Source organism: Lissotriton vulgaris, chromosome 8, assembly GCF_964263255.1.
Source record: "Lissotriton vulgaris chromosome 8, aLisVul1.2, whole genome shotgun sequence".
NCBI lineage: Eukaryota > Metazoa > Chordata > Amphibia > Caudata > Salamandridae > Lissotriton > Lissotriton vulgaris.
In genome coordinates, this window is record NC_141696.1 from 655,868,116 (window position 1) to 655,891,344 (window position 23,229).

Sequence of the window (23,229 nt, forward strand, 5' to 3'; positions counted from 1 at the left end):
CTTTTACATGAATTTTCGGAAAGCTACTGCCGTGTTCTATGAGGATAAAAATGTTTTTTTTTTTAAATAAAACAGAATTATTTCTCTATTTCCAATGTGTTCTTTTGTTTAAGTTTGTAATACAGTACGCATCTTTTTTTCTGGTGATGCATGTTTTCAGTCTATAGCTGCTCTATTAATCAGATGTACGTTAATGTTGCTGCGATGTAAACATTATTCATTTATGTCTGACCTTTAAAAAGCAGTCAGTAGAATGCTTCTGTCTTTTCTTTCATTTTGCTTCTTTCTTTTATCTAACTCTACACAGATAGGAATCTGTCCAGGGGAATGCAAATGTTATCTTCCCACTTTACTTTCCTTCATGTCCGGGTTTTAGGTGCTCCTTACCCTTAGTTCTCCATTACCCCTGTCTCTTACTCGAAAGCACCTAATAAAATCGAAGAAGAGCAATTTTCTAATCCGGAGAGGTGCACAATTGAGGATCCGACTGTAGGGAGAACACCGGTCCGTTGTTGTCCTCACAAAACACACTAGTCCATGAACTTAGCAGCTCTTGATCATGACTCCTTGACCACAACAATCTACGACCGGGGGATTTGCAACAGTAATTAACTCTCGGGCAGGCCTCCGACTATATGCATCTTCCTGTCTGAACACCTCTTCGAAGACGAGTGCGTCTGTGAAAAACTAAATCATTTGGTGCTGCGTGAACTATACAACACCAAATGTTTTAGCTTTTCATGCACCCGCTCTCGGGCACGCCCTCGCCATGTATTGCACTCTGGAAAGTGAGGTTACTAATCTCGAGAGTGGGTGCATGAAAAACTCAAACATTTGGTGGTGTATTGCCCACACACCACCAAATCTTTCAGTTTTTAATGAAGGCACTATTAGAACACCTCATCGCGTCGGATTGGAAGACTGATATATAGCCGGAGGACTGCCTGGTTTTTTACAAAAAATGTTAAAAATTTTTATTGAAAATTCCACATGGCATTGCATTGAGAACAGATCTGCATGACATTCACAATGTATAAACATTTCAGTATTCTATTTACCCTCATTGTTACAGTGCTTCAAAGGTAAAGTATTAGGCATTGAGATCAATCTGTGTAATCCTCACTTTCAAAAATCATACTTTGGCACAAACCCATTGACTGTTTCTTTTTCATATACTAGCATCTGATTCAGAGACCTCCACCGAAGGGGGGTCGCATATGTCTCCTCTGTAGCTGTTCCAACCTCCCCATATCTTTTCCCATTTCTTCGGACAACCTCGATGAATATATACTGATTTTTCCGCCATCATTGCCACATCCATGTCCCTACACCAGAGGCAGAGGATAGGGCCGTTTTGGGATCCCCAGCACTGCGCTATATTGCGTTTTGTTAATGACATGCCTAGCGTCACCCAGTCTTGAGTCATTTGTCTGAGAGGCCTGCCTGGTTTAATTACTGTACGCACTTGCATAGCCAGTCACAATCCAGATACATGTAAATAATTAACTCATTACATTACAATTTGCATTTCAATGAAACAACTTGTTTTATAATTAAATGATTTTATTTAATGATTAGTTCATCTTATTCTTCTGTGGCATGCGCAGCACACTGTCCGACTCCAACAAAATTATGTGGGCCATGTTTTCAGCGGACTCAACAACATGAACTTGTTTGTAAATGTGACACCGTGACAGAGGAGCAAGATTGACACTGCAGTTAAAGAAATGGCATACATTGACCTGGACGGGAATACATTTCACAACGAATTATAGCAAGCGCAGAATTCCACCGATAAAAATTGACATTTTTAGTGAGAAATGGCATTTACATTATCAGAGATGAGTTTGAGTTTGGAGGTGGTTACTGTTGTTAACCAACCCTTACCGAACCCAACCTCACCATCTCACTATCATTTCAGGCCAAAATCTGAATCCCCCTTTTAATCTCCCCCTTCCCCACTAAAGTTTAACTGCTGACTGTCTGCATTTGCAACCACTGTTGTGCCGCAGTTCATTGCCATCTTCTTTTGCTCAAAAGTGTGGCTGGCTGGTGCTGTTGATCGACTTGAGTGTCTTGGGCGTGTCGTCCTCATCAGTCCATTCCTTAAATTAACTCCTCCGGATCGAATTGTTACTATTGTGATTCAAGCCTGTCTCGCCACAGCAGCATTGGTATAGTCTCACTCCGTTCGCTGAGAGGAGGGGAGAGACAGGCCGGCTGATCAGCCCAGCCCATCCCAGCAACAGCAGAAATGGCCAATCACTGCATAGATTTACAATTAGCCATTGCAATGATTCGTCATTGCTCCACTGGGCAGAGCCCCCCACCCTGGGATGCCATGTGTAGAAAGGCCTACACTAGACCTGGCAGCCGCGCCCTATAGCCAATCCAGACGATGTTCTCTTGCTGAGAGCAGTGCCAGAATTGGTTTGAGCAGGCAAACTCACCGCTCATTAAGTGACTGGGGGTCTGCGGTTTGAACACCCCTGCTCACTCAATGAGCAGTATAGAGAAGCTGTAGTGTGCATGTTGGTTTGGCTAAGTAAAGGCATCCAGTCAAACTGGCATGCGCCCTGCCTCATCATTGCCAGTCTGTCATGTCACGTGAAGGTGTCCATTTAAGCCTGACTCACCCCCTTGCCACCGCACCAAAGGCTGACTGAGTCGTGGGCTGATTTTATTAAAGTAAACAGTTTCTTTTTCCTCTTTTACTGCACGTTATACTAATATTACAATAGAGGTGGGGGCAAATATAAGTGGGGCAATGCCTCGCTGCCCTGAGGCAAAAACTACCCCTGGTCACCACTATCGTCATACTTTGCCGACATGCCCACAGTACCATGACACATCTAGGTAGAATCCTTGAGGATACCTTCGGGTCTATAAGTACCATATCTTCGCTGTGTAAGCCAAAGGAGAAAAAGACTTCCATGCTGACACTGAGGTCTCTGCACGCAGACACTCCAGCATGCAGTAGTCTGACATCCCTTGCTGGGTTTCCAACTCAAAACCAAGACAGGTCCTTCGTTTTCTCACATCTGATAATGGGGTTGGCTCTTTCCTAGGGGGATTCTTGGCTATACACCTACATACATGCTAGGTACACTTAGGTACATCTAGTTAGGTTTAGCATTGTAGGAGTATGATTTGTTATTGTCATGTATCCATATGCCTGCATATACTCATTGTTTTAGCACTACGGTAGAATTCTACCTTTTCTTTACCTTGTTGGTGCGTATAACCGTATAAATATGTTTCTGTCTAATGGTCATTGCAGCACATGTATTTTATACTAGAATGGTGCTGGTTCAAAATGCTTATTGAAAACGTCCCCACTGTTTATTGTGTGTATCTCTCTGAAACTGAGTGAGCATGAGTGACTGTGCGAAAAATACTGTACTGTTTCCACGATACCTGAGGGGTCAGGGTTATCATGTTCAATAGTTGCCAGAAACTATTTGCTTCTTGGTGAGGTTGTGGGGCTTATAGTGGCACTGTGAGCTAGTTGTTCTACAGACTAACATATCCTTTGGGGGTGTCTGGAATCAGTCAGGACACCGATCCCTTAGTTTATGTTGTCTAAACATGCAGATCGTATTTAGATTCGTAGGAACTACACAACTGCTTTACCACAGCCGATGCATATTTGGTCGATTGAAGGACATTTGCTGGACATTTGCCGTAGTGTGGAAATGGCAGTCCACATCTTTAACATGTTTTCTTCTTCTGTGGAAAAATTACTTGGTGTCCCTCAGCCTTATACTTTGGCTTACTCTTCATTCTCATAACTGATGCACTTTGGGCACCTCCAACCTCTGTCAGTCGCTTAGCCATCAGCACGCTCCTTAGTGTTAGCAGCCTTTAGGACTTGTTATAAGCTCAGAGCTTCCTTCAGCATTTGTGGTAGAATAGAATTTTACAGACATCCATTGATTACTGCGAGGCGGGTAGCTTCCCCATCCTTAGATCAAAGAATCAATAGTGCTTCACCAGAACATCCAGTCTCTCAACAAACTCATCAATGTTATCACCTGGACTCTGGTGTGCTTGACTGAATATGTATCTTTCATTATCCTCATTTGGCACTGGATTAAATGTGACACTCAAGCCTGTTTTAATTTGATCATAGGCCACATCTCTTTCTTGTGGTATCTTTTTCATTGCTTCTTTACTTCCTTAACCAGCCATTTTCTTCAGATACTTTATGATTTTTTATCATCTTTTTCATCTATTGCATCTATGAAATCTTCAAAAGTCTCTACTCATGCAGTCCATCTATTGCCAATATTAGGTTTCTTGGCAGTATCAAATGCAGATGTCAGCTTCAGGAATGCAGCAGTAGTATACATATTGGGGGACAGTAGTGCCTCTCCTGCGCTTCTTGTGGAACCCAATTAGGCAGAGATTCTGTAGCGCCATCTTGTGACGTGCTAGCTTCAGGTCAGCTTTAATGACTTTTGCAGCTTGTATCTCACCTTGGCTCTCCATCAGCAGTCTAGGGAGTTGTTCTGGGCCCCTAAACTGCAACTTGCGACTTTGGTTGTAGGTTGCGCAGCTGTCAAACACAACCTCTGTGACCCTCCATCTGGGGTCGCTTCACAGCGTCTCGTGGAACGATGATTCGTTAATAGTTTAGGTACGTAGATTAACCTTGCATAACACTAGTTCATAAAAGCATAAAATTATGATATTTGGTTGGCATTGTGCTTAAATGTTTCTTCACAAACTCCTGGCTAATCCCTGCTTCATATCACATGCATTTAAGTTTAATCCGTACTGAGCTATTGTGAGCGGGAAACGACCTTTACAACGCGATCATTACACTGTGATACTTTTACAACGCGGTTGTTACAACGACTGCGTTGTTAGTACACGATGTAATGACATTGCAAGTCTTTACAACGAATTCCACTAGGAGGCGCTGATGTATTGGTAATACATTTCCAACACCTTCCCTACTGTTGAGTAAACTGGAATAGGAATAGTAAATAGTACTATTCCGAAATCCAGCGCGCCCCCTAGTGGAAGTCGTTGTAAAGACTTGCGATGTGTTACATCGTGTACTAACAACGCAGTCATTGTAACGACCGCGTTGTCAGGCATGCAGTGTATTACAATGCGTTGTAATGTGCCAAATTCATTGTGCGCTGTTTTTGTAACCTGGTTGCATCCGCCTTTAGCGTTCTTACCTCGTTTAGCGAATGGCATTAATTTGTAAAATGGCACAGTACCTTTTATTTGCTCCCATTTAAATTACGTTCATGGCCATCAACATGTAGACTTTCAATCTCGCTTTCTTAATCTGCAAGAGTTTACATAGCCTGGCATTGCGGTGAGAGTCCACCAATGCTAGCGTTGATTCTGCACTTCGACTGCTTCGTGCGTGGCATGAACAAGCAGTTTTCTGGACCACAACAAACTCTCTGGAAGAGCACTTTCAGTGTACAGGCTTCGTATTCCCTATCTTGTCGCCAGTTGTGGGGTCATATCAGCCCCTCTAGTAGCCAATAACCAAGCCACATACGGAAAGTAATTGTACACGCCTTTATTCTGCTGCGTGCTAGTCAGAACTCAACATTCTAAGCCTGCCTTCCACACTTCCCTCCAAAGCTTTATCACAGGCCTATGGTGTACAGTGAGAACCAAAAGATGTCTAGTGTTTCTTTATTTACAAGACACAACAGGCTTGACCTTATCTATACGAGAAAACCTTTCTTAGAAGAGGGGAGCAAGGTACACACCCTAGACAGAGGCTGACCTCTAACATTAGGCAAAGCACCTCTCTGAGGATATTTTGTTTGTTGTGTTTTATGAATCCTAAAAAGCCTGCTACCCTGCCCCCAGAAAGCAAGGGCTGGTGGGGAAATGCGGCAAAAGAATAAGAGGTGGCTCCTGAGACAGAAGGGCGAAGTCACTTGAAAGACCTCGAGCTGAGCCAGAGCCAGTCACCTGGCTCGATCCTAGTTCAAGTTTCCAGTGGCTCTCCTGGCTCTAAAGAGAGGAGCTTCATAATGGTAACTGTGTCCTCTGTTGCTATCAGCAGGTTCTGGTATCAAACTATGATGTTTAGTTCTCTGAAGAAAAAAACATTAAAAAAAGAATTATGTATGTAAGAGTGTAAACATTTAATGAAAAAATGCCTTGCTTTGTTAAAAAACATTCTTTATGCATAAGAGAAAGAAAGTTGAAACACTATGCAGGGTGCAGCAGACATTATGCACTGACTTGAATTTTAATCTAGGGTTTTGTTTATCCTTCATGAATAGAATGTTGATTAAACAAAAACAGCGAACAATGGTAACGCTATCTATAGTGGTTTGAGCAGTAGTTGATAAAATTGTGTTATTCCAGTTGAGCAGATAAATATATATTAACAATCATTTATTTCTTGTTATACTTAGGGGGAAATTATTATGACAAGAACAGCATTATTGTAAATTATCCAGTGGCGAATCAACCTACTCAGAGATGGGAGATGGAAATATTGTGAACACCGGATCCAAAACTCGTAATGATATTTTAAAAAAGAAATGAAATGTATCCATATGTCCCACAAAGGTTGAGAAGGAATTACTGAAGTACTCAGCATGGTTTTCAGTTGCGGTCTATGTGGATTTGATCACACAACTCCCTGGGAGCCATTTTCAAAACCACTCACCTAATGTGTTGGCAGAAAGCACATGGAATCTAGCATTATATAGCACAATTGCGTAGAACAATTTATTTTGCAGTATATATGTATTTTTTTATAATGAGATTACTTATTTTTAAATAAATCGTTCCAGTTCTGACATGGACGTAGACCTAAACAGAGAACCTTTGCAAACATAGCGATTCACTGTTCCAGTAATTGTGTTTTACTCACTCGTGTTCCTTTTATGGATGACGGTTCCTACTAAGTTATGTGCAACATTTGCACGAGGTCATAGTTGGTAAACTGCTGTGTTTCCTAACTGTTCTTCTGGGTCACTTTCTCACTTCTTTTAGTCAAGTGTCTTTACTTCAAGCCAGTATTAATTCTTTTTGCACTGGATTTGTATCTCTCAGTTTAACACAGTTAATGTACGGAGTCCAAAAGTGAGGCTTAATGTGCTAATGGTACAGTAATATCCAAAGTACACTAGCCATCTGTTCTATAAGTTTTATATTCCACTTCCAAAAACCAGTGACTACCAATTCGACATATTTGCATCTGTAGGTGCAGCAAAGTACTGTGTGTACGTGTAAGTCAGACTTAATATTTAGTTACAGTGGAATATATGATATATTTTAGCTTGTAGAAGTACAAAGAGCAGGCCAGTAAACAAGAACAGAATGACCCTGGGTGGGGAAAGGCAATTTGTTGCATACTTACATATCTGATATTTAACTAGTTAGAATGTAAAATAATGATGTACTAAGCCTGGTATGAAGCACAATGACTAGCAAGCAATTTATTAAATTGGTGTGTTTGTGTGCAAAGTGGTCTCTCTCTTTTTTTAAACAATACTTTGATTTGGTTGCTAGTAACATTCTTGTCGTTTTGTGTTCCTAAATTGAAGCTGTACGAGGCGTCTACTTCTTTTCTGTGCCTACATCTTCAGCTTTCCCTTAGTTCACCTACGACAGAGGGCTTCAACAGACCTACTCACATGAAAAGCTGTTACTACTTCTTCTGGGTGATTGTCACACAATTGCATATTTTCCCTGTTTTCTGGGTTGTGTCTGTGTGCACAGGTAGCAGCAGAAGGAACATGACAGTTTGTGCTGGCCAACTAATTGACATGTAAAGAGTGCACTGAATGGCAGTAGAGCTGCCTTGCCACAACCCTGAATCATGTGATGTAATGATGTTCTACCCGCGAATGAGAATGCAGGTGTTGCATGTCTTGCACCCGCTGCATTGCTTTTCTGAAGGTACTTCTTATGAAAGAAACCTAACACTGACAATTAAGCAAAATTGTTTAGTTAGTGCCTTTTACTGCAACACAGAGTTTCCGAGTTTTTCCAAAATTAGTCTCAGAACAACTTTTCTATACCGCTGCGGCTCATACCATGTGTGATTGGTGAGCAATTATCTCACAGTAACACACATTTTTTGACCCATCACCACTTCAGCCTTTTTACTGGAATAACTTTGTTCACCCTAATAAGTTTTTCCAGGGCTTCAGCAAGGCAAAGCTTGGGTTTTAGGTCAGTCCATGTAACTATTTAATAAGCTTTCAATGTGAAGGAAAAGTAGAGCCTCCAACGTTTAAATACTAGCGTACTCCTAATAATTGTGATTGTCTATGAAATTCGTTGCTGTAAAAGAATATATGGTTATCTGTGTTCGAATTGAAAATGAAATCAAATAGCTTTAAATTGTCCTAATTTTTTGTCTTATAACATTAGCTAATCGGTGTAAGCTGTGCGTTAATAATGGACCCTGCTCTGTCCATTTGTTATGTCTATTTTGTGTTGAAAAAGAAAGCCACATATGCCTTGTTAACCAGAAATATCGCTTACAAATGTAGAAATGAAGTATGCTGTATTCGCAAAATTCTGGCATATTACTTTTTCTTGCATACAAGGTGAATGTGTAAAGTGATATTATTTTAAACAACTACCTCTATGCACTTTTAGAATTTACACAATATTGTAAAATGTAAAATAGTGGATGGATACATATTTTGTAGATTGATTCCTACTTGGACTTCCAATTTCATGTCTCTGCAATTCAGCAGCCTGTATAGAATTAGTACTCACATTTTCACTATCTCCTGCATATAATTTACGTTAAAATGTTGACAGATCTGCCTGATTGCATTTTTCCTTTATAGCAAAATACAAGAGGGGTCGTTTCCGAGAGCAATGCAATTAATGTTCTTTTTGCTCAGTTATGTAAATTGCCAGTGTTGCAGGCTTTTGTATTAGCCAATTCTGTGTGTGTTTCAATCAATCAATTATTTGTAGAGCGCACTAATCACCTGTGAGGGTCTCAAGGCGCTTTGTACATAATGTGTATTTTTATACAAATAAATGGTATTATACAAAGCATATTACTGCTGTTTATTTTCTGTTCGCTTTATTTTGACTTTTTCATAATGCACCTAGTCATACTATAATAGGGTACTGCTTGCAACCAAGGAGTTCTGTGAACACATTTAGTAACAAAGCTGCCAGTGTGTTTTTATAATAAGGCACTGAGACTTTAAGATAGCTATTTATTGATTTCTAGATTTGGACTAGAAGACAACCATAGCTGTCTCCCCAGAGTTTTTGTTACTAATAGATATATGATATATTTATATAATTATACTTAGAGCGGGGATTAGGGCCGGTCACTCTTATCTATCGTTTGTTGTGTCATTCACATTTTGTGTCCACTCACAAGACAACATAGAGTGAGCTGAGGTTCGGCCCCAATCGGCCATTGTCTTTTTTTTTTAGAAATGCCATTCATATTTTTGGTCAGCCATTTGGTACTAACATTTTTTTACAGCAAATGCTAGCAATAATTTTCAGCTCTATTAAGGACACAGAGGCGAGTATAATGCGTTCCCTTTCCTGATTTAATTCTACAGCAACCATGTTACATTAGTAAAACACCATGTTCAAAACACAGCAAAGAACTACAGCTTCCATGGTTCTTTAACAAAAGACTGCAAGTTACATTAACATAGTTAAGCACCAACAACTTAACAGCCATCAGTAATCACAGTCTTAACATTCATAGCTCCATCTCTTCTTGCTGCAGGGACTCCATGAAAGTGCACTCTCCTCGTAATGTTACTCTGGTTTTTTTATGTTTGAAAAGCTTTATTAAAGAAGTTATAAACATATAAAGAAATCAGCATAAATAGAGATTATGTTCAAATATTATATAGAACATGAACCGTGCTGATATCAATATTAAAAAACAAACAGCATTTTATGGGATTTTTAATGATGGAAGGAAAGGTGAGAAAGGGAAAGAGATAGGAAAGGAATAAGGGAGGAGGGGGAGGGAAATTAACATTGCAATATATAAACATTAAATATTAATTAAGGCATATAAACAAATGGTATAGAGGAACAATACAGAATGTTCGGCATAAAAAATGATATAACATAAACCTGTAAAAGGTGAAAAGGAGGAGAGAGTCAAATTCTTCAAGGAGGTTTAACATTTTCTGAAGTGATATACAGAGATTTCTTTAGGGCCAAACTATCCAAGTATGAAGTTAGAGGTAACCAGAAGAGATCAGTGTTACGGATTAGTTTGCAGGAGGAGGCAAAGGTAACATCAAGTCTGTGAAAATTACATAAATTGTTCACCAGCCCACAACCGGGAAACACTGAACAGGAGAATTAGATGGGAATAGTTACGATGCGTCTGGCACACAACAGTAGGTCCAGACCCCACTCGCATTCCCCTACGTTACCCACTACTACACGGTGGAGTGACCCACGTAATGGCACACATTAGCACCTATGCTTACCGGGAAGAACCCCATTTTCAACTTTTCATTTCAATGATTACCCCTGATGGATGGCCGGGAGACGACTAGTTTTTTGGATAGAAGAGGGTGGGGGGAGGTGGGTGGGTAGAGGGTTGTTTGTTTGATGATATTTCAGTACCTTATACAGTGACTGTCGTAGCAACTTGAGACGATTGCCTATGTAATGTTATGATACACTATGTGACGCTTACTGTTGTGAGACACGGAGATCTGAGTTGGGGAGAAAACATAAAACCCGGCTGTATCACTTGAAAATAACCAATGTAATGATATGATTGATGCCAACCAGCTGTGAATAAAGTTTTTTTTTTTTTTTAAAACAACAAAAAAAGTGTTCACCAGCCTTGTATGGAGATGTTTGTAAGGGATTTCCAATTAGATGAGATGTGTTGAAAAGCAAGAGCAAGCATGAGATCGAAAAGGCCATGTGAGTGTGCGGGGAGGTCTAGAGAGTCAGTCAGAAAGACTACTCAGAAAGAGAAGAGTTCTAGAATAAGGAACAGAAAGCGTAAAGATGCGAGTAAAGTATTGCCACATGTTTTCCCAGAATTTAGAGACGGCAGGACAGAGAAAGAAAAGATTAAGGAGATCAGCATTAGGAGTACCACATGTCCAACATTTAGAGTGAGAAGAGGCTGAGAAACGTGACAAAGAAAGAGGAGAAAGATAAAGTCTATGTTATAGATAAAATAAAGATTGAGTAAGAGAAGCAGAACGAGAAATTTGTAAGGATCTGGACCAAAGTTTATCCCAAAGAGCAACAGACCAAGTACAATCAAAATCTGCTTCCCAAGAAAGTTCCAATTTAGTTTTTGCACGATCAGGATTAGGAGAGGAGAAAGATTTATAAATAAGAGACGCTTTAGGGAGAGTAATGAGAATTTTGAGGAGAGGAGAGTGGGGTACAAATGATGAGGAAGCTGGGAGAGAATAATAAAGGTCAAGAATTATTTCCATGAGAGTAATACATTTCTGCAAAAAGGATCGGGAACAGTGAAATAAGAGTTTAAATTGGGGAAAGGAACATTGTTATAATCCATCAAAGAGTTGGTTAACCCACATGATGCCCTTTATTCTCCAAGCGTTCCAAAAAATGGGCCTATTATTTTAAAGAATCAGTGAATTATACCAGATGGGGGTATTTAAAAAAGATTCACGTGTGATGAAGGTAGGGAGAACCAGTGCTCTTAAAATAGAAGAAGTATGTTTGAATAAGGGAAGTGAAGTAGAGGGAGTTTTGGCAGAGAAGGGTACAACTTCATCGAAGGAAAATGGGAATAACAATGTTTGTTCAATGAGAAGCCAAAGAGGAGTAAAAGGGGAAAGGTCTGATGAAAGCCATCTCGAGGCTTGGCGCAATGAAAATGATTTATAGTAAAGACTGAAATCTGGAAAGTTGACTCCACCATTAGATTTGGACTTTCGAAGAGCTGCTAGAGAAATTCTGGATTTTTTGTTCTTCCAGAGAAATTTCGAAAGGAATGAGTCAATACACTTAAAATAGATTGCAGGAATTTGAACAGGTAAGATGGAAAAATGTATATTAGAATAGGGGCTATCACCCTCTTAATGAGTCCAATCGACCCCACCAGGAAAGAAAAAGAGGGTTCCAAGAGGAGAATGATTTATCAATACGGGTCAAAAAAGCGGGGTATATTTAACTTAATTGAAGAGGGAAAAGAATTAGAGAACCAAATACCTAGGTATTTAATCTTTGAACTATTCCAAGCAAACCCAGAAGAGGAAAAAAAATGAGGAAAACAAGTTTTAATCTTATATCCTGAAACCAGTGAAAAAGAGTCAAATTCAGACAATAAAGAGGGAACAGGCACTTCTGGGTCGGAGATAAATAAGAGAATATCATCTGCATATGCAGAAAGTTTCAATTGGTTATCACCCTAGGGAAAACCAAAAATAGAGTCATTGTTACAGATGGAGGACAAAAAAGGTTCAAGTGCTAGGACAAAAGGAAGTGGGGATAAAGGACAGCCTTGACGTACGCCTCGTTGGAGAGTAAAGGACGAGGAGACCTGACCATTCGCGAGCACCAAAGCCTTGGGTGCAGAGTATAACAGGGAGATAAGGGATAAGAATTTGGGACCAAAGCCGTGCCAACGTAATGAAGCAAACAAGAATGTAAATGTAAATGTATAGGCATTTATATAGCGCACTACTTACCCGGAGGGTCCCAAGGCGCTTCGACCACTGCGAAACCCTTCCTGGCTTCCCTGAGAGATGGTCCCTTAATGGGTATCTCCAGGGTGAGACCAGGCATCCCCGGCGGGATCAACCCTGTCAAAAGCTTTTTCTGCATCAACAGAGATAGCAGCTAAAGGATCTGAAAGAGACGGGCCTTATTCAAAACATTAAGAAAAAGGCAAGAGTTATCAGAGGTAAGTCTGCCTTTAACAAAGCCACATTGCTCCTGACCATTGAGATGGGGCATAAAGGGATCTAAGCGTAATGCAAGTATTTTAGCAAATAATTTATAGTCCACATTGACTAAAGAAATTGGACGGTAATGTTTTTTAAAATGGAGGTCACAACCGTCTTTAGGGATAAGGCAAATGGTAGCATCTTGAAAAGTGCCCTCTGCCTTACCAGATGAATAAAATGATTGAAAAAATGTTAAAAGCCTAGGAAGTAAGAGATCAGAATAGTGTAAATAAAATTCAACTGGGAAACCATCAGAACCAGGTGTTTTACCTTTAGTAGGAGATTTCAAAGCCACAGAAAGTTCGTGTAATGAAAGATCAAGGTCCGGAAAATTAAGATGAGATGTAGAAGGTTTAGGAAGTTTCTCAACGTAGGCCTGAATAAGAGAAGGGGTAGGAGGAGATTCTGGGGTATAAAGATGTTGATAAAAAGACTGGAATTGATCAAGTATTTCCTTGTCTTTGTATAGGAGAGTGTTATCAGAAGAGTAACTGGATTCTATCCGAGTACATTCTTTACGTGATTTAAGATACTTAGCTAAAAGTTTCCCTGATTTATTACGACCACCATAGTAACGAGCACTACTACGAAGAAGTATCGAAGATGCATTATCAGTAGTCGATTTATTGAACTCTAATTTTGCCCGCAAAAGCTCTGGTGACATAGATTTATCTGAATAGGAATAAAATGTATGTTCCAAAGATTTTATATGAGCCAATGAGGTTGTCCGCTTCTGGAGGTATTGCTTCTTTTTCTAAGAGACGAAATCGATAATGAATCCTCTTGCAGTGGCTTTAAAGGAATCCCAGAGGATATGAGGAGGAGTTTTAGGGTCTCAATTAAACAAGAAGAAATCACTAATAAAGGCACGAAAAGAGGAAGAGAAGTTAGGATCAGTGAAAAGAGAGCTATTGAAGCGGCAACGAGAATATTTGGGATGCAGCGGTAGTAATTCAAGGTCTTTTACAATAGGGTCGTGATCCGAAATTACTATAGGTTCAATAGAAGAAGATAATAAGTTTTGAGATAAAGGTTGAGAGAGAAAAATTTAATCAAGACGAGAAAAAGACGTGTGAGGAGAGGAAAAGAAAGAGTAGTCCAAAGTATCAGGATGAGAGTCACCAAGAATCAATAAAACGTGATTGTGAGATAGGATCAAGAAATTATTTGTGAGTCTTGTGAGGTATAAAGCGAACTGTGGATTTACTCTCAAGGAACGGATAAACAATCTGGATACAATCTCAACCTAAAATAAATAATCATCCTTATATTGAACACATTTTTCCGTGATTGAAGGCCAGAAAGAGCAATCAGGTTGTGTAGGGCCATAGACATTGAAAACAGTTAAAGGTACAGAGTTAATCAACAATTTAGGTAATATCCATCTACCATCAGTATCATTTACTTGTGACAAAACTTTAAATATTAATTTCTTGTGACATAAAACGGCAACCCCATTCTTTTTGTTGCTAGAAGGCAAAAATAAGACTGTGCCCACCCAGCTCCTTATTAATTTAAGGGACTCAATGTCGGTAAGATGGGTCTCTTGTAAAAGAGCTATGTCAGGGTTAAAGGAGGCTAGATGGGAAAGGACTCTCTGCCGTTTAATAGGACTAATAAAACCTTTTACATTCTAGGAGATAACTTTGAATGTACAAACAGCATAAAATCAATAGAAACAAAAAGTACAATAATGCATATGAGTAAAATACAGCCAAAAATTGAGAGAGAGAAGAAGTGAATATAACAGATAACATCAAAAGAGAGGTCAGAGTGAAACAAAGGAGAGGAAAAGAAGTCTGTACAAATATGGGAGTAGAGAAGAGAACTAAAGCAGAAGAAAAATTAGCTTAACCAATTAGAAAAAAGGAAAGGGAAAAAAGGGGAAGGAAGAGAGGAAGAAAATACAAGAAGAGACAATACATATCCAAAAGGATGACTGAGAATAACATACCTGAAGGGAACATACAAGAGGAGGACAATGGGGCAATGGTGACACTCAACAAGACGAACCGCCTGAAAAAAGGGAGTCCAACCGCACCAGGACAGAGAGCAACGGAAGGGGACCACATGAATTGACGGGAAGTATACCCACAAACCTACATGAGGAAACAAAAAGAATAATTAACAATAGGGATATATATTAGGATGTATACAACAAACCAACAGACCATGTGAAGACATAGAAAAACCGAAGAAACTACAATTTCAAATGCGAATAAACACTAAACGAAGAAGAAGCAATGAGAGAAACTATACTAAAACAGTATTAGAAATTATCTAAAGGTAAACCTGAACGCAGAACACCATCACAAATGCAGTAAGACAGAAGAAAAAGTTAAAACAATCAATCAGCCACTAGGAGAAGTGGAAGTGTCCATGCTACTAGTAGATTGAATTTGAATGAAGTTCTTAAGTTCTCCAGGGTCTTGAAAAGTCCATGTTCTATTCTGATGAGTGACTTTAAAAATACATGGATGAAATAAGCCATAACGAGCACCGAGAGATCGTAGAGGAGCACGCAGGTTCAGAAATTCTTTTCTTCTTGTCGCTGTAGCATTAGAAACGTCTTGAGATAGGAACACTCTCTGACCCAGCCAAGATATCTGTCGCTTAGATCTGGCTGCAGAAAGGACTAGAAGAAGATCAGTGAATTTCAAGAAGAGAATAATGACACCTCGTGGTTTAGATAGCAGATGAACGTGGACCAAGTCGATGAGCTCTTTAGATACTGAAAAAAGTAGTAGGTGACCTGTCCAGAAGTTTAGGGAGAAAAGAGGTAAAAAATGTCAGAGGGTCATCACCTTCCAAGGATTTCAGCAGACCATAAATATGTAGGTTATTCCACCTGTTTCTGTTTTCTAAGTCCTCAGTATGTTGTTGGAGAGCAAGAACCGACTCTTCTAAAGAGGAGATGTGTTGAGCATTATCTTGTATTCCTGAAACTTGTTGTTCCACAGACGTCAGTCTATTGTCCATAGTCAACCATTTCTCCTCCAGGAATTGCATTTTAATATTGGTTTCTTCTACAAATGGGCACAAAGCGCGAATTTCTTCTAAAAGTAGCTCCATAGAGATGGGAGATGGCGGTTTGTCTGGTGACAAAGGATCCTGTTTTAAGCGTTTAGTCGAAGTTGTAGGAGGAGAGATCTTGCTTGAAATGGACTGCGTGGAGGAGGAGGGATTAGGGGCAGCTCCAGCCATTTGGAATGTAATGGAGGAAGAACGTGGTGTCGAGAGGAATGAGAAAGATTTCACTGGAGTACACTTGGAAAGCACAAAAACAGATTTCGGTTTACGTAATCGGCCCATAAAAAATGTTTAAAAAACCATTACCTCCAAGCAAAGGAATGAGCAGAAAAACTGTGGTGCCAAAGGAGGCCAAAGGTGTAGGAATCAGGCCAGTTGCAGATAGTGAATGTCCACTGTAAAACAGGGAAATGGATGGGCACTGCACCAGAGGACAGCATTGCAGACAGTCAAAGCGCTCACCACAGAAGAGAAGTAAGTATGCAGCTACAGTGGCAAAAATATTCCTGACATTACTGAAAGTAGAAAAAAGGTTCAAGATACAGGTGGCGTATTTGCTAACCAACTGGTTAAGGATTTGTCCATATCAAAGATCAAAAGTAGCAAACCATTCAATTAAACAATATCTCCAGATAACCGTATGAACGATGGTGAGGAAGGCAGGTCAGGCAGCGCAAAAAATATTCCTTTCAGAGCAGCGACGAAATGCTAGTGTAAATCCAGTCAGTGACAGATAAAATTAAAAATCGTAAGCTGCAGAAAAAGTATCATAATAATAAAAAGGCGAGCATATAGTAACAGTGTAATTGAAGTCTCTGAAGTTATCAGAGGAGTAGAGGTACTAACAATAAGCTGTTAACTCACAAGTATAAGCAACCAGAATCTGAGGAGAATTGGATTTAAAATAGTGGCCATCTTGTGAAGACGAATAGAGCTTGGTAGAGATGGAAAGCTATGTGGTATGACGATATGGTGATTTCATCCTCAGTCAAGTGAAGAATAATGAGAGAGTAACTACAAAACCAGGCCTTTCAGGCATTAGTGAAAGGCCCAGCATGCAGCAAACGTTGTCAGAGCGCTGGATTCCATACTTGAAGCGAGCGCACATCTGAAATGGCGTCTGCGCTGAGGGGAGAGATCCGACGTAGGAAAAAGCATGAAGCGCGGCGCGCTGAAGCTCAGGAACATGCTCACCAGAGACAACTGCTGTTCCGATACATGATGTGGCGTTTATTTTCACCGCACTGCAGGGAGAACACTTCGGCAATCCTAAGAAGAGTCCCGGCACGGCGGAGAGAACTCTTAGGCGGCCATCTCGCACAGCGCCTTAGCCACGCCCCCACGTTACTCTGGCTTTTGATCTGACGCTTTAATCAGCGAAGAACAATTAGTTAATCAAAGTGGAATAAATTCATTGCAAAATGGGTGGGAGGGTAACAAATAATCACATAATTGCACACCAACAATCTGAATCTTTAATATACACAATGCCTGAAACTGGAATAGCAAGAAAATTATGATAGCCCTCACATGACCTATGCATCTAATCTCACTAAGCACATGAGGCGAGGAAAGCTGACCCTCCTTGAAAGAGTTAACTTCACCCTTTAGTCATCGTCCATCTATATATCTATCCTTTCATGCATTCACCCATCAACATATCCATGTATCTATCCTTTCACTCATCCATCCTTGCACTCTTCCCGATTTGTTCATTCTTTACCTTTTTGCCTATCAATAATTACACTAATCCATCCTTTAAATCTTCCTTAAATCCATCCTTCCACTATTCATTCTTTATCCCTTACATTCTCCTACCTTTCACCTTTTCTTCATTTCTTTCCTTACGCCCTTACTTTCTTCTCACATTCTTTTTTTTCTACTCTTCTTTTCTCTCCTTCTTAACTTTTTTTTTACATTTCTATTATGCTCACTTTTTTCATCTGTTCCGCCCTCTGTTTTCCATTATGTTCATAATATTTCATGGCCTTTTTCCTTTGCTGTGCTTATCAGTTCACCTACCACACCCCTCTGCCATAGTATTATTAGTATTAGCACCTTATTGTGTACTTTATCAGCAGACCTGAAGAACTAAGAGCCCCACAAACAAGCCCCTGGAGCCCAGTGGCAACCCTGCTTAAGCTGCTTAAATGAGGGGGTTCCCGACGCCACTGCATAAAATCATACAGTGTAGGTGGGATAAGCCTCACCTTTTTGTCCTTAATAGAATTGAGAATTCTTATTCACATATTTGACTGTATAATAGGACCGGAGGCTTCATAATACACAAGTTTAAAGCTCCTCAAATAAAAAGGAAAAATGATTACTTACTGACTGCTCGTCTCTGAGTGAGCCTGGAAGAGAGTGGTGTTAAATCATGCATGCTACCCACCTTGCCAACATAGACGATGATACAGGAGTGTAAGGGCTGACAACGGGTATGAGGAGTTGCCTGACTGAAATGAGCTGAGGTCCCATGTGCTTCAATCATAAGCACAAAGGCATTGAACAACATAGTTTTGGATCTGTTGAAAAAGGTACGTATGAAATTTGTCTTAAAGTAGTCTTTGTTCTTTGTACAGAGCAAAAGGGACACTTTCCGGTGCATAGAACCCACCTGCTTGATCCAAGGCTCTTACACCCGAAATCTTCTGGTAAGATGCAAGTCAGAGAAGTAAGGTTAGTTTTGCGTGCAGTTGTTTACGAGGTAGGGAGTCATTATGTGGCCAGTTTTGCAAGAAACTCACTACAATAGAAGCGTCCCAAAGGACATCATAACTGGATCTTGGAGGAATCGTGAAACTTATCGTATGGAGAGGTTTGGATACCAGTGGGTGGTCCACCATTGGGATGTGGGCAGCTACGATAGCAGATTGGCATGAGTTAACTGTTCGGTAAAAGAGATCCTCTGCCACCACATTAGCAAGAATGATGACTTCAAACTTCGCATCAGCCCCCACAGGATCCAAATCCTGTTAAATGCACCTGCGAGTCTATCTGTCCCAGGATGACCGATAGCGTTTGTGGATAGAATATGATCAGGCTTTGTTGATGAAAACAAGAGCTTGTTTGAAAGGCATTGCACTTGCCAACTAGCCCTGAAGGACTACATGCTACACGTTGGAGCTGAATGCAGGTGACCAGGAGGTGAAAGGAGCTGACTGTGAGGCTGCCAATGAAAGCTTAAACAATATTGTCACAAAGGCTCTGGACATTACAGCCCCTAGCCGCACCATGCCCAATGCTAGAAGGTCTCAGAAAAGTGCTCCTTGGTTCGGACAAGATCTACAGACCATGAAAACGGCCTGCAAGAAACTTGAGAGAGCCTGGCGTTATAAATTCTGTGCAGACATAAAAACACAGTATAAAACTGCACAGAAAGAATATAACAAAGCCGTCCGCCTGGCAAAAGCTGAGCACTATCACATTCGTATTACGGAAGCTGGCAACTCCTCTAGGGAATTATTCCAAATATATAAGGAGATATCCATAGTGGAGATATCCTCCTCTATCCAAAATGACTCAGTGGAATCATGTAATAACATAGCTCAGTACTTTGCTGGTAAAATAAGTAAGATCTATACCAGTTTCTCTAAACAGGGAGCCCCGGCCACAGATTTCGTTGAAAATGAGAAAAGTGTAAACACACCGGTCTGTCTCAAATCTTTTGAAGTCCCTTCCTATGAAATGCTGTCTAAGATGTGTAACAAGATCAAGTCGGGATCGCCCAGAGATCCGGCTCCTCCTAAAATATTAGCTGAAGCTTTCTCAGTTCTGGAACCTCACTTGAGGCACTTGTTACTAACTTCCTTTTCAACCGCTTGTCTCCCAGAGGAATGGAAACAGGCTATAGTGCTACCTATTAAGAAAAAGCCCAACATCAGTGTGGACGTAATGGATAATCTACGACCCATATCCCTTCTACCGTATGTCGCCAAGTTGGCAGAAAAAATCGCTAACACCCAACTGATGGAACATCTGGAGACCCATAATGTTTTCCATAAATCCCAGTCGGGTTTTAGATCAGGGTTCTCAACGGAGACAGCCCTCCTGAGGGCCACCGAAACCCTACGTGAGGGAGCAGATGAGGGAAAGACAATGGCCCTCATCATGCTTGATCTCAGTGCCGCTTTTGACACTGTAGCACACTCCATCCTGCTACAGTGTCTAAATAAAGCTGGAGTCACCAATAAGGCACTGGGATGGCTGAAGGCTTTCTTGCTTGACAGAAGCTTTCAAGTCCAAAGGGGGAGCTTTCTCTCCGATAGGGTGAGGCTGGAGCAGGGGGTGCCTCAGGGCTCTGCCCTGAGCCCTACCCTGTTTAATCTATATATGGCCCCACTGGCAGAGGTAGTGCAATCGTTCGGCGTGGAGCTTGTCTCCTACGCCGACGACACGCAGCTCCTTATTTCTCTGACCCAAGCCCCTTCCAAGGAAGCTGATAATTTCAATGTCTGCATGACTAAACTTGCCACTTGGATGAACGACCACTGTCTGAAACTGAACGGGACTAAGACAGAGGTCCTCATCATGGGAGGCAATGAGGCTAAATGGACGAATGAGTGGTGGCCCAGCTGCCTTGGTCCTTTGCCCTCCCCATCCCGAGAGGCGAAGAACTTGGGTGTGTGGGTGGACAATAAACTGTCCTTTGACAGCCACATAAGAAAAACGGTGGACAAATGCTTTGGGGTAATGAAAACTCTGAACCGTACCCTTGACCTGTTACCTATTAATTCCAGGCGTACCATGACGCAAGCACTGATAACGTCCCGTATTGATTACGGAAACGTGCTGCTCATGGGTACATCTGAGAAAAATATTAAAAAGCTTCAGGTGTTACAAAATTCGGCAGCTCGCCTGGTCTTAAGGCTCCCTCGGCGAGCTCCATCTCGCCCCTCTCTTGTAGCCCTCCATTGGCTGCCCATCAGGAAGAGGATTGATTTTAAAGCTATGCTGTGGTGCCATAAAATAATTCATCACAGAGCACCGGCCTACATGTCGGATTTGGCTACTGTCTATGAACCGAGCAGGTCGCTTAGGTCTAAAGGTATGGGTCTGCTCAGAACCACACGCCCCAAAAAGGCCAGAATGGGAGGCAAATCCTTCCGGACTTTGGCGGCCAGGAAATGGAACCTTCTTCCTGCGGATATCAGGATGGAGAATAATGAAATCCTGTTTAGGAAGAAACTAAAAACCTGCCTCTTTACTTGGTGATGGGTTTTTCCTCTACTCCTTCTCACACTCTCTCCACAGCGCGGGGACACGCCGGGAGGCGTCACCAGGCGCTCTACAAGCTCCTTTAAATTAAAAATTAAAAAAAAAATGAGGTTGGCCAGTTGAGTCCAAGGGAATGGTCTGAAAAGATGGGAGAAGGAGAGGCAATTGGTGAGATAGCTAGCAGGACTGGAAACCATGACTGCGTTCTCCATTATGAAGTGATCAAAATTATCTCTTCGATTGACACTGGCAATCACAGCAAATGGAGGGAAGTCATAATACTTTAACTTCCGTTCCAGAATGGAGGCATCCATAGCTATTGCTAACAGATCTGGTTTTCAGCTGTAAAACAAAGGTATCTGAAGAGTTAACCTGGAGGTGTGAGAAATTAGGTTGTTGGTTGAGGGGGTGTGAGCCCTTCTTAGACTACATCCACAGCCTTTGTCAGGGTGCACAACAAAAGTAACTAAATTAACCTGTGCTTAATCCTCTGTTAGCTTGGCACAAAATCAATCAGGCTTAGCTTAGAGGCAATATGTAAAGTATTTATGCAGCACACAAACAGTGATGAACTGAAAACACAACACAAGAAAAATCCCTCACCAATTAAAAAAAAAAGCGTAACATGTAACCACATATTTGAGACCAAAACAACAGAAATGCAATTATTAGACCTGCAGATATGCAATTTTACTAATTTATGCTAAGTATAGCGCCTAAAAGTACAAAGCTTAATTCGTGGCTATCTGATCATGTGAGACTGGATGAAAGTCACAAGTTCAGGCTCACCGCAGTGGAACGCAGGCCAGTGACAAGGACCAGGTTGGTCCTGCTTAAAAAGTAACCTTCTCAAGTCTAGTGTGGAGAGTTCCATTCGTGGTGGAGGAGGCCGCTAGGAGCAGGGAGAGTGTTGCAGATGGTCGTTGCTGTAGCACAAATGCAGGCCATCTGTCGCAGACGGTCATTGCTGTTGCATGATGATCATGTCGGATGTCACGGACAATCGTTGCTGGAACTACTTGTTGGCGGTCACCATGGTCTATCGATGCTGTAGAGTGAAGTGTAGTTCTCGCGTTACCGGTGGTAACTGTAGGCCAAAGTCAGGTTCACTGGAGCTTTGCGTTGGCGGTCCGCGCAGGTGGCAAGATCTTAGCATGAACAGGCTCGTTTGCAGTCACAAAGAGCCCAAAACTGTAGGATTTCTCCTTATCTTCAAGGAGAAGCTCAACTGATGCCATCTAGGGGTCCATGACCTGGGAGGGCTCGCTTGGGAGGGCTCGCTTGGTAATCAATAACTCACTCAAGCTGAGACCAAGAGCTGGGTAGTTGCAGGGAGACCGCTGAATCTTGTTGTGTGTAACATTTCTATTATGCTCACTTTTTTCATCTGTTCCGCCCTCTGTTTTCCATTATGTTCATAATATTTCATGGTCTATTTCCTTTGCTGTGCTTATCAGTTCACCTACCACACCCCTCTGCCATAGTATTATTAGTATTAGCACCTTATTGTGTACTTTATCAGCAGACCTGAAGAACTAAGAGCCCCACAAACAAGCCCCTGGAGCCCAGTGGCAACCCTGCTTAAGCTGCTTAAATGAGGGGGTTCCCTACGCCACTGGCATAAAATCATACAGTGTAGGTGGGATAAGCCTCACCTTTTTGTCCTTAATAGAATTGAGAATTCTTATTCACATATTTGACTGTATAATAGGACCGGAGGCTTCATAATACACAAGTTTAAAGCTCCTCAATTAAAAAGGAAAAATGATTACTTACTGACTGCTCCTCTCTGAGTGAGCCTGGAAGAGAGTGGTGTTAAATCCTGCATTCTACCCACCTTGCCAACATAGACGATGATACAGGAGTGTAAGGGCTGACAACAGGTATGAGGAGTTGCCTGACTGGAATGAGCTGAGGTCCCATGTGCTTCAATCATAAGCACAAAGGCATTGAACAACATAGTTTTGGATCTGTTGGAAAAGGTATGTATGAAATTTGTCTTAAAGAAGTCTTTGTTCTTTGTACAGAGCAAAAGGGACACCTTCCGGTGCATAGAACCCACCTGCTTGATCCAAGGCTC

At 41.2% G+C, this 23,229-nt stretch overlaps 1 protein-coding gene across 1 annotated transcript in view; it reads left to right on the forward strand.

Annotated features, from left to right (window-relative positions):
• The window catches only part of CRYBG3 (crystallin beta-gamma domain containing 3), a 1,124,543-nt gene extending 1,115,524 nt beyond the window's left edge, over nt 1–9,019 (forward strand). Inside the window, exon 20 of the mRNA XM_086936146.1 lies at nt 6,405–9,019. Within this exon, the coding sequence (XP_086792272.1) occupies nt 6,405–6,493 (89 nt within the window). The 3' untranslated portion in view covers nt 6,494–9,019. The remainder of the gene's footprint in view (nt 1–6,404) is intronic.
• Nucleotides 9,020–23,229: the final 14,210 nt, after the last annotated feature.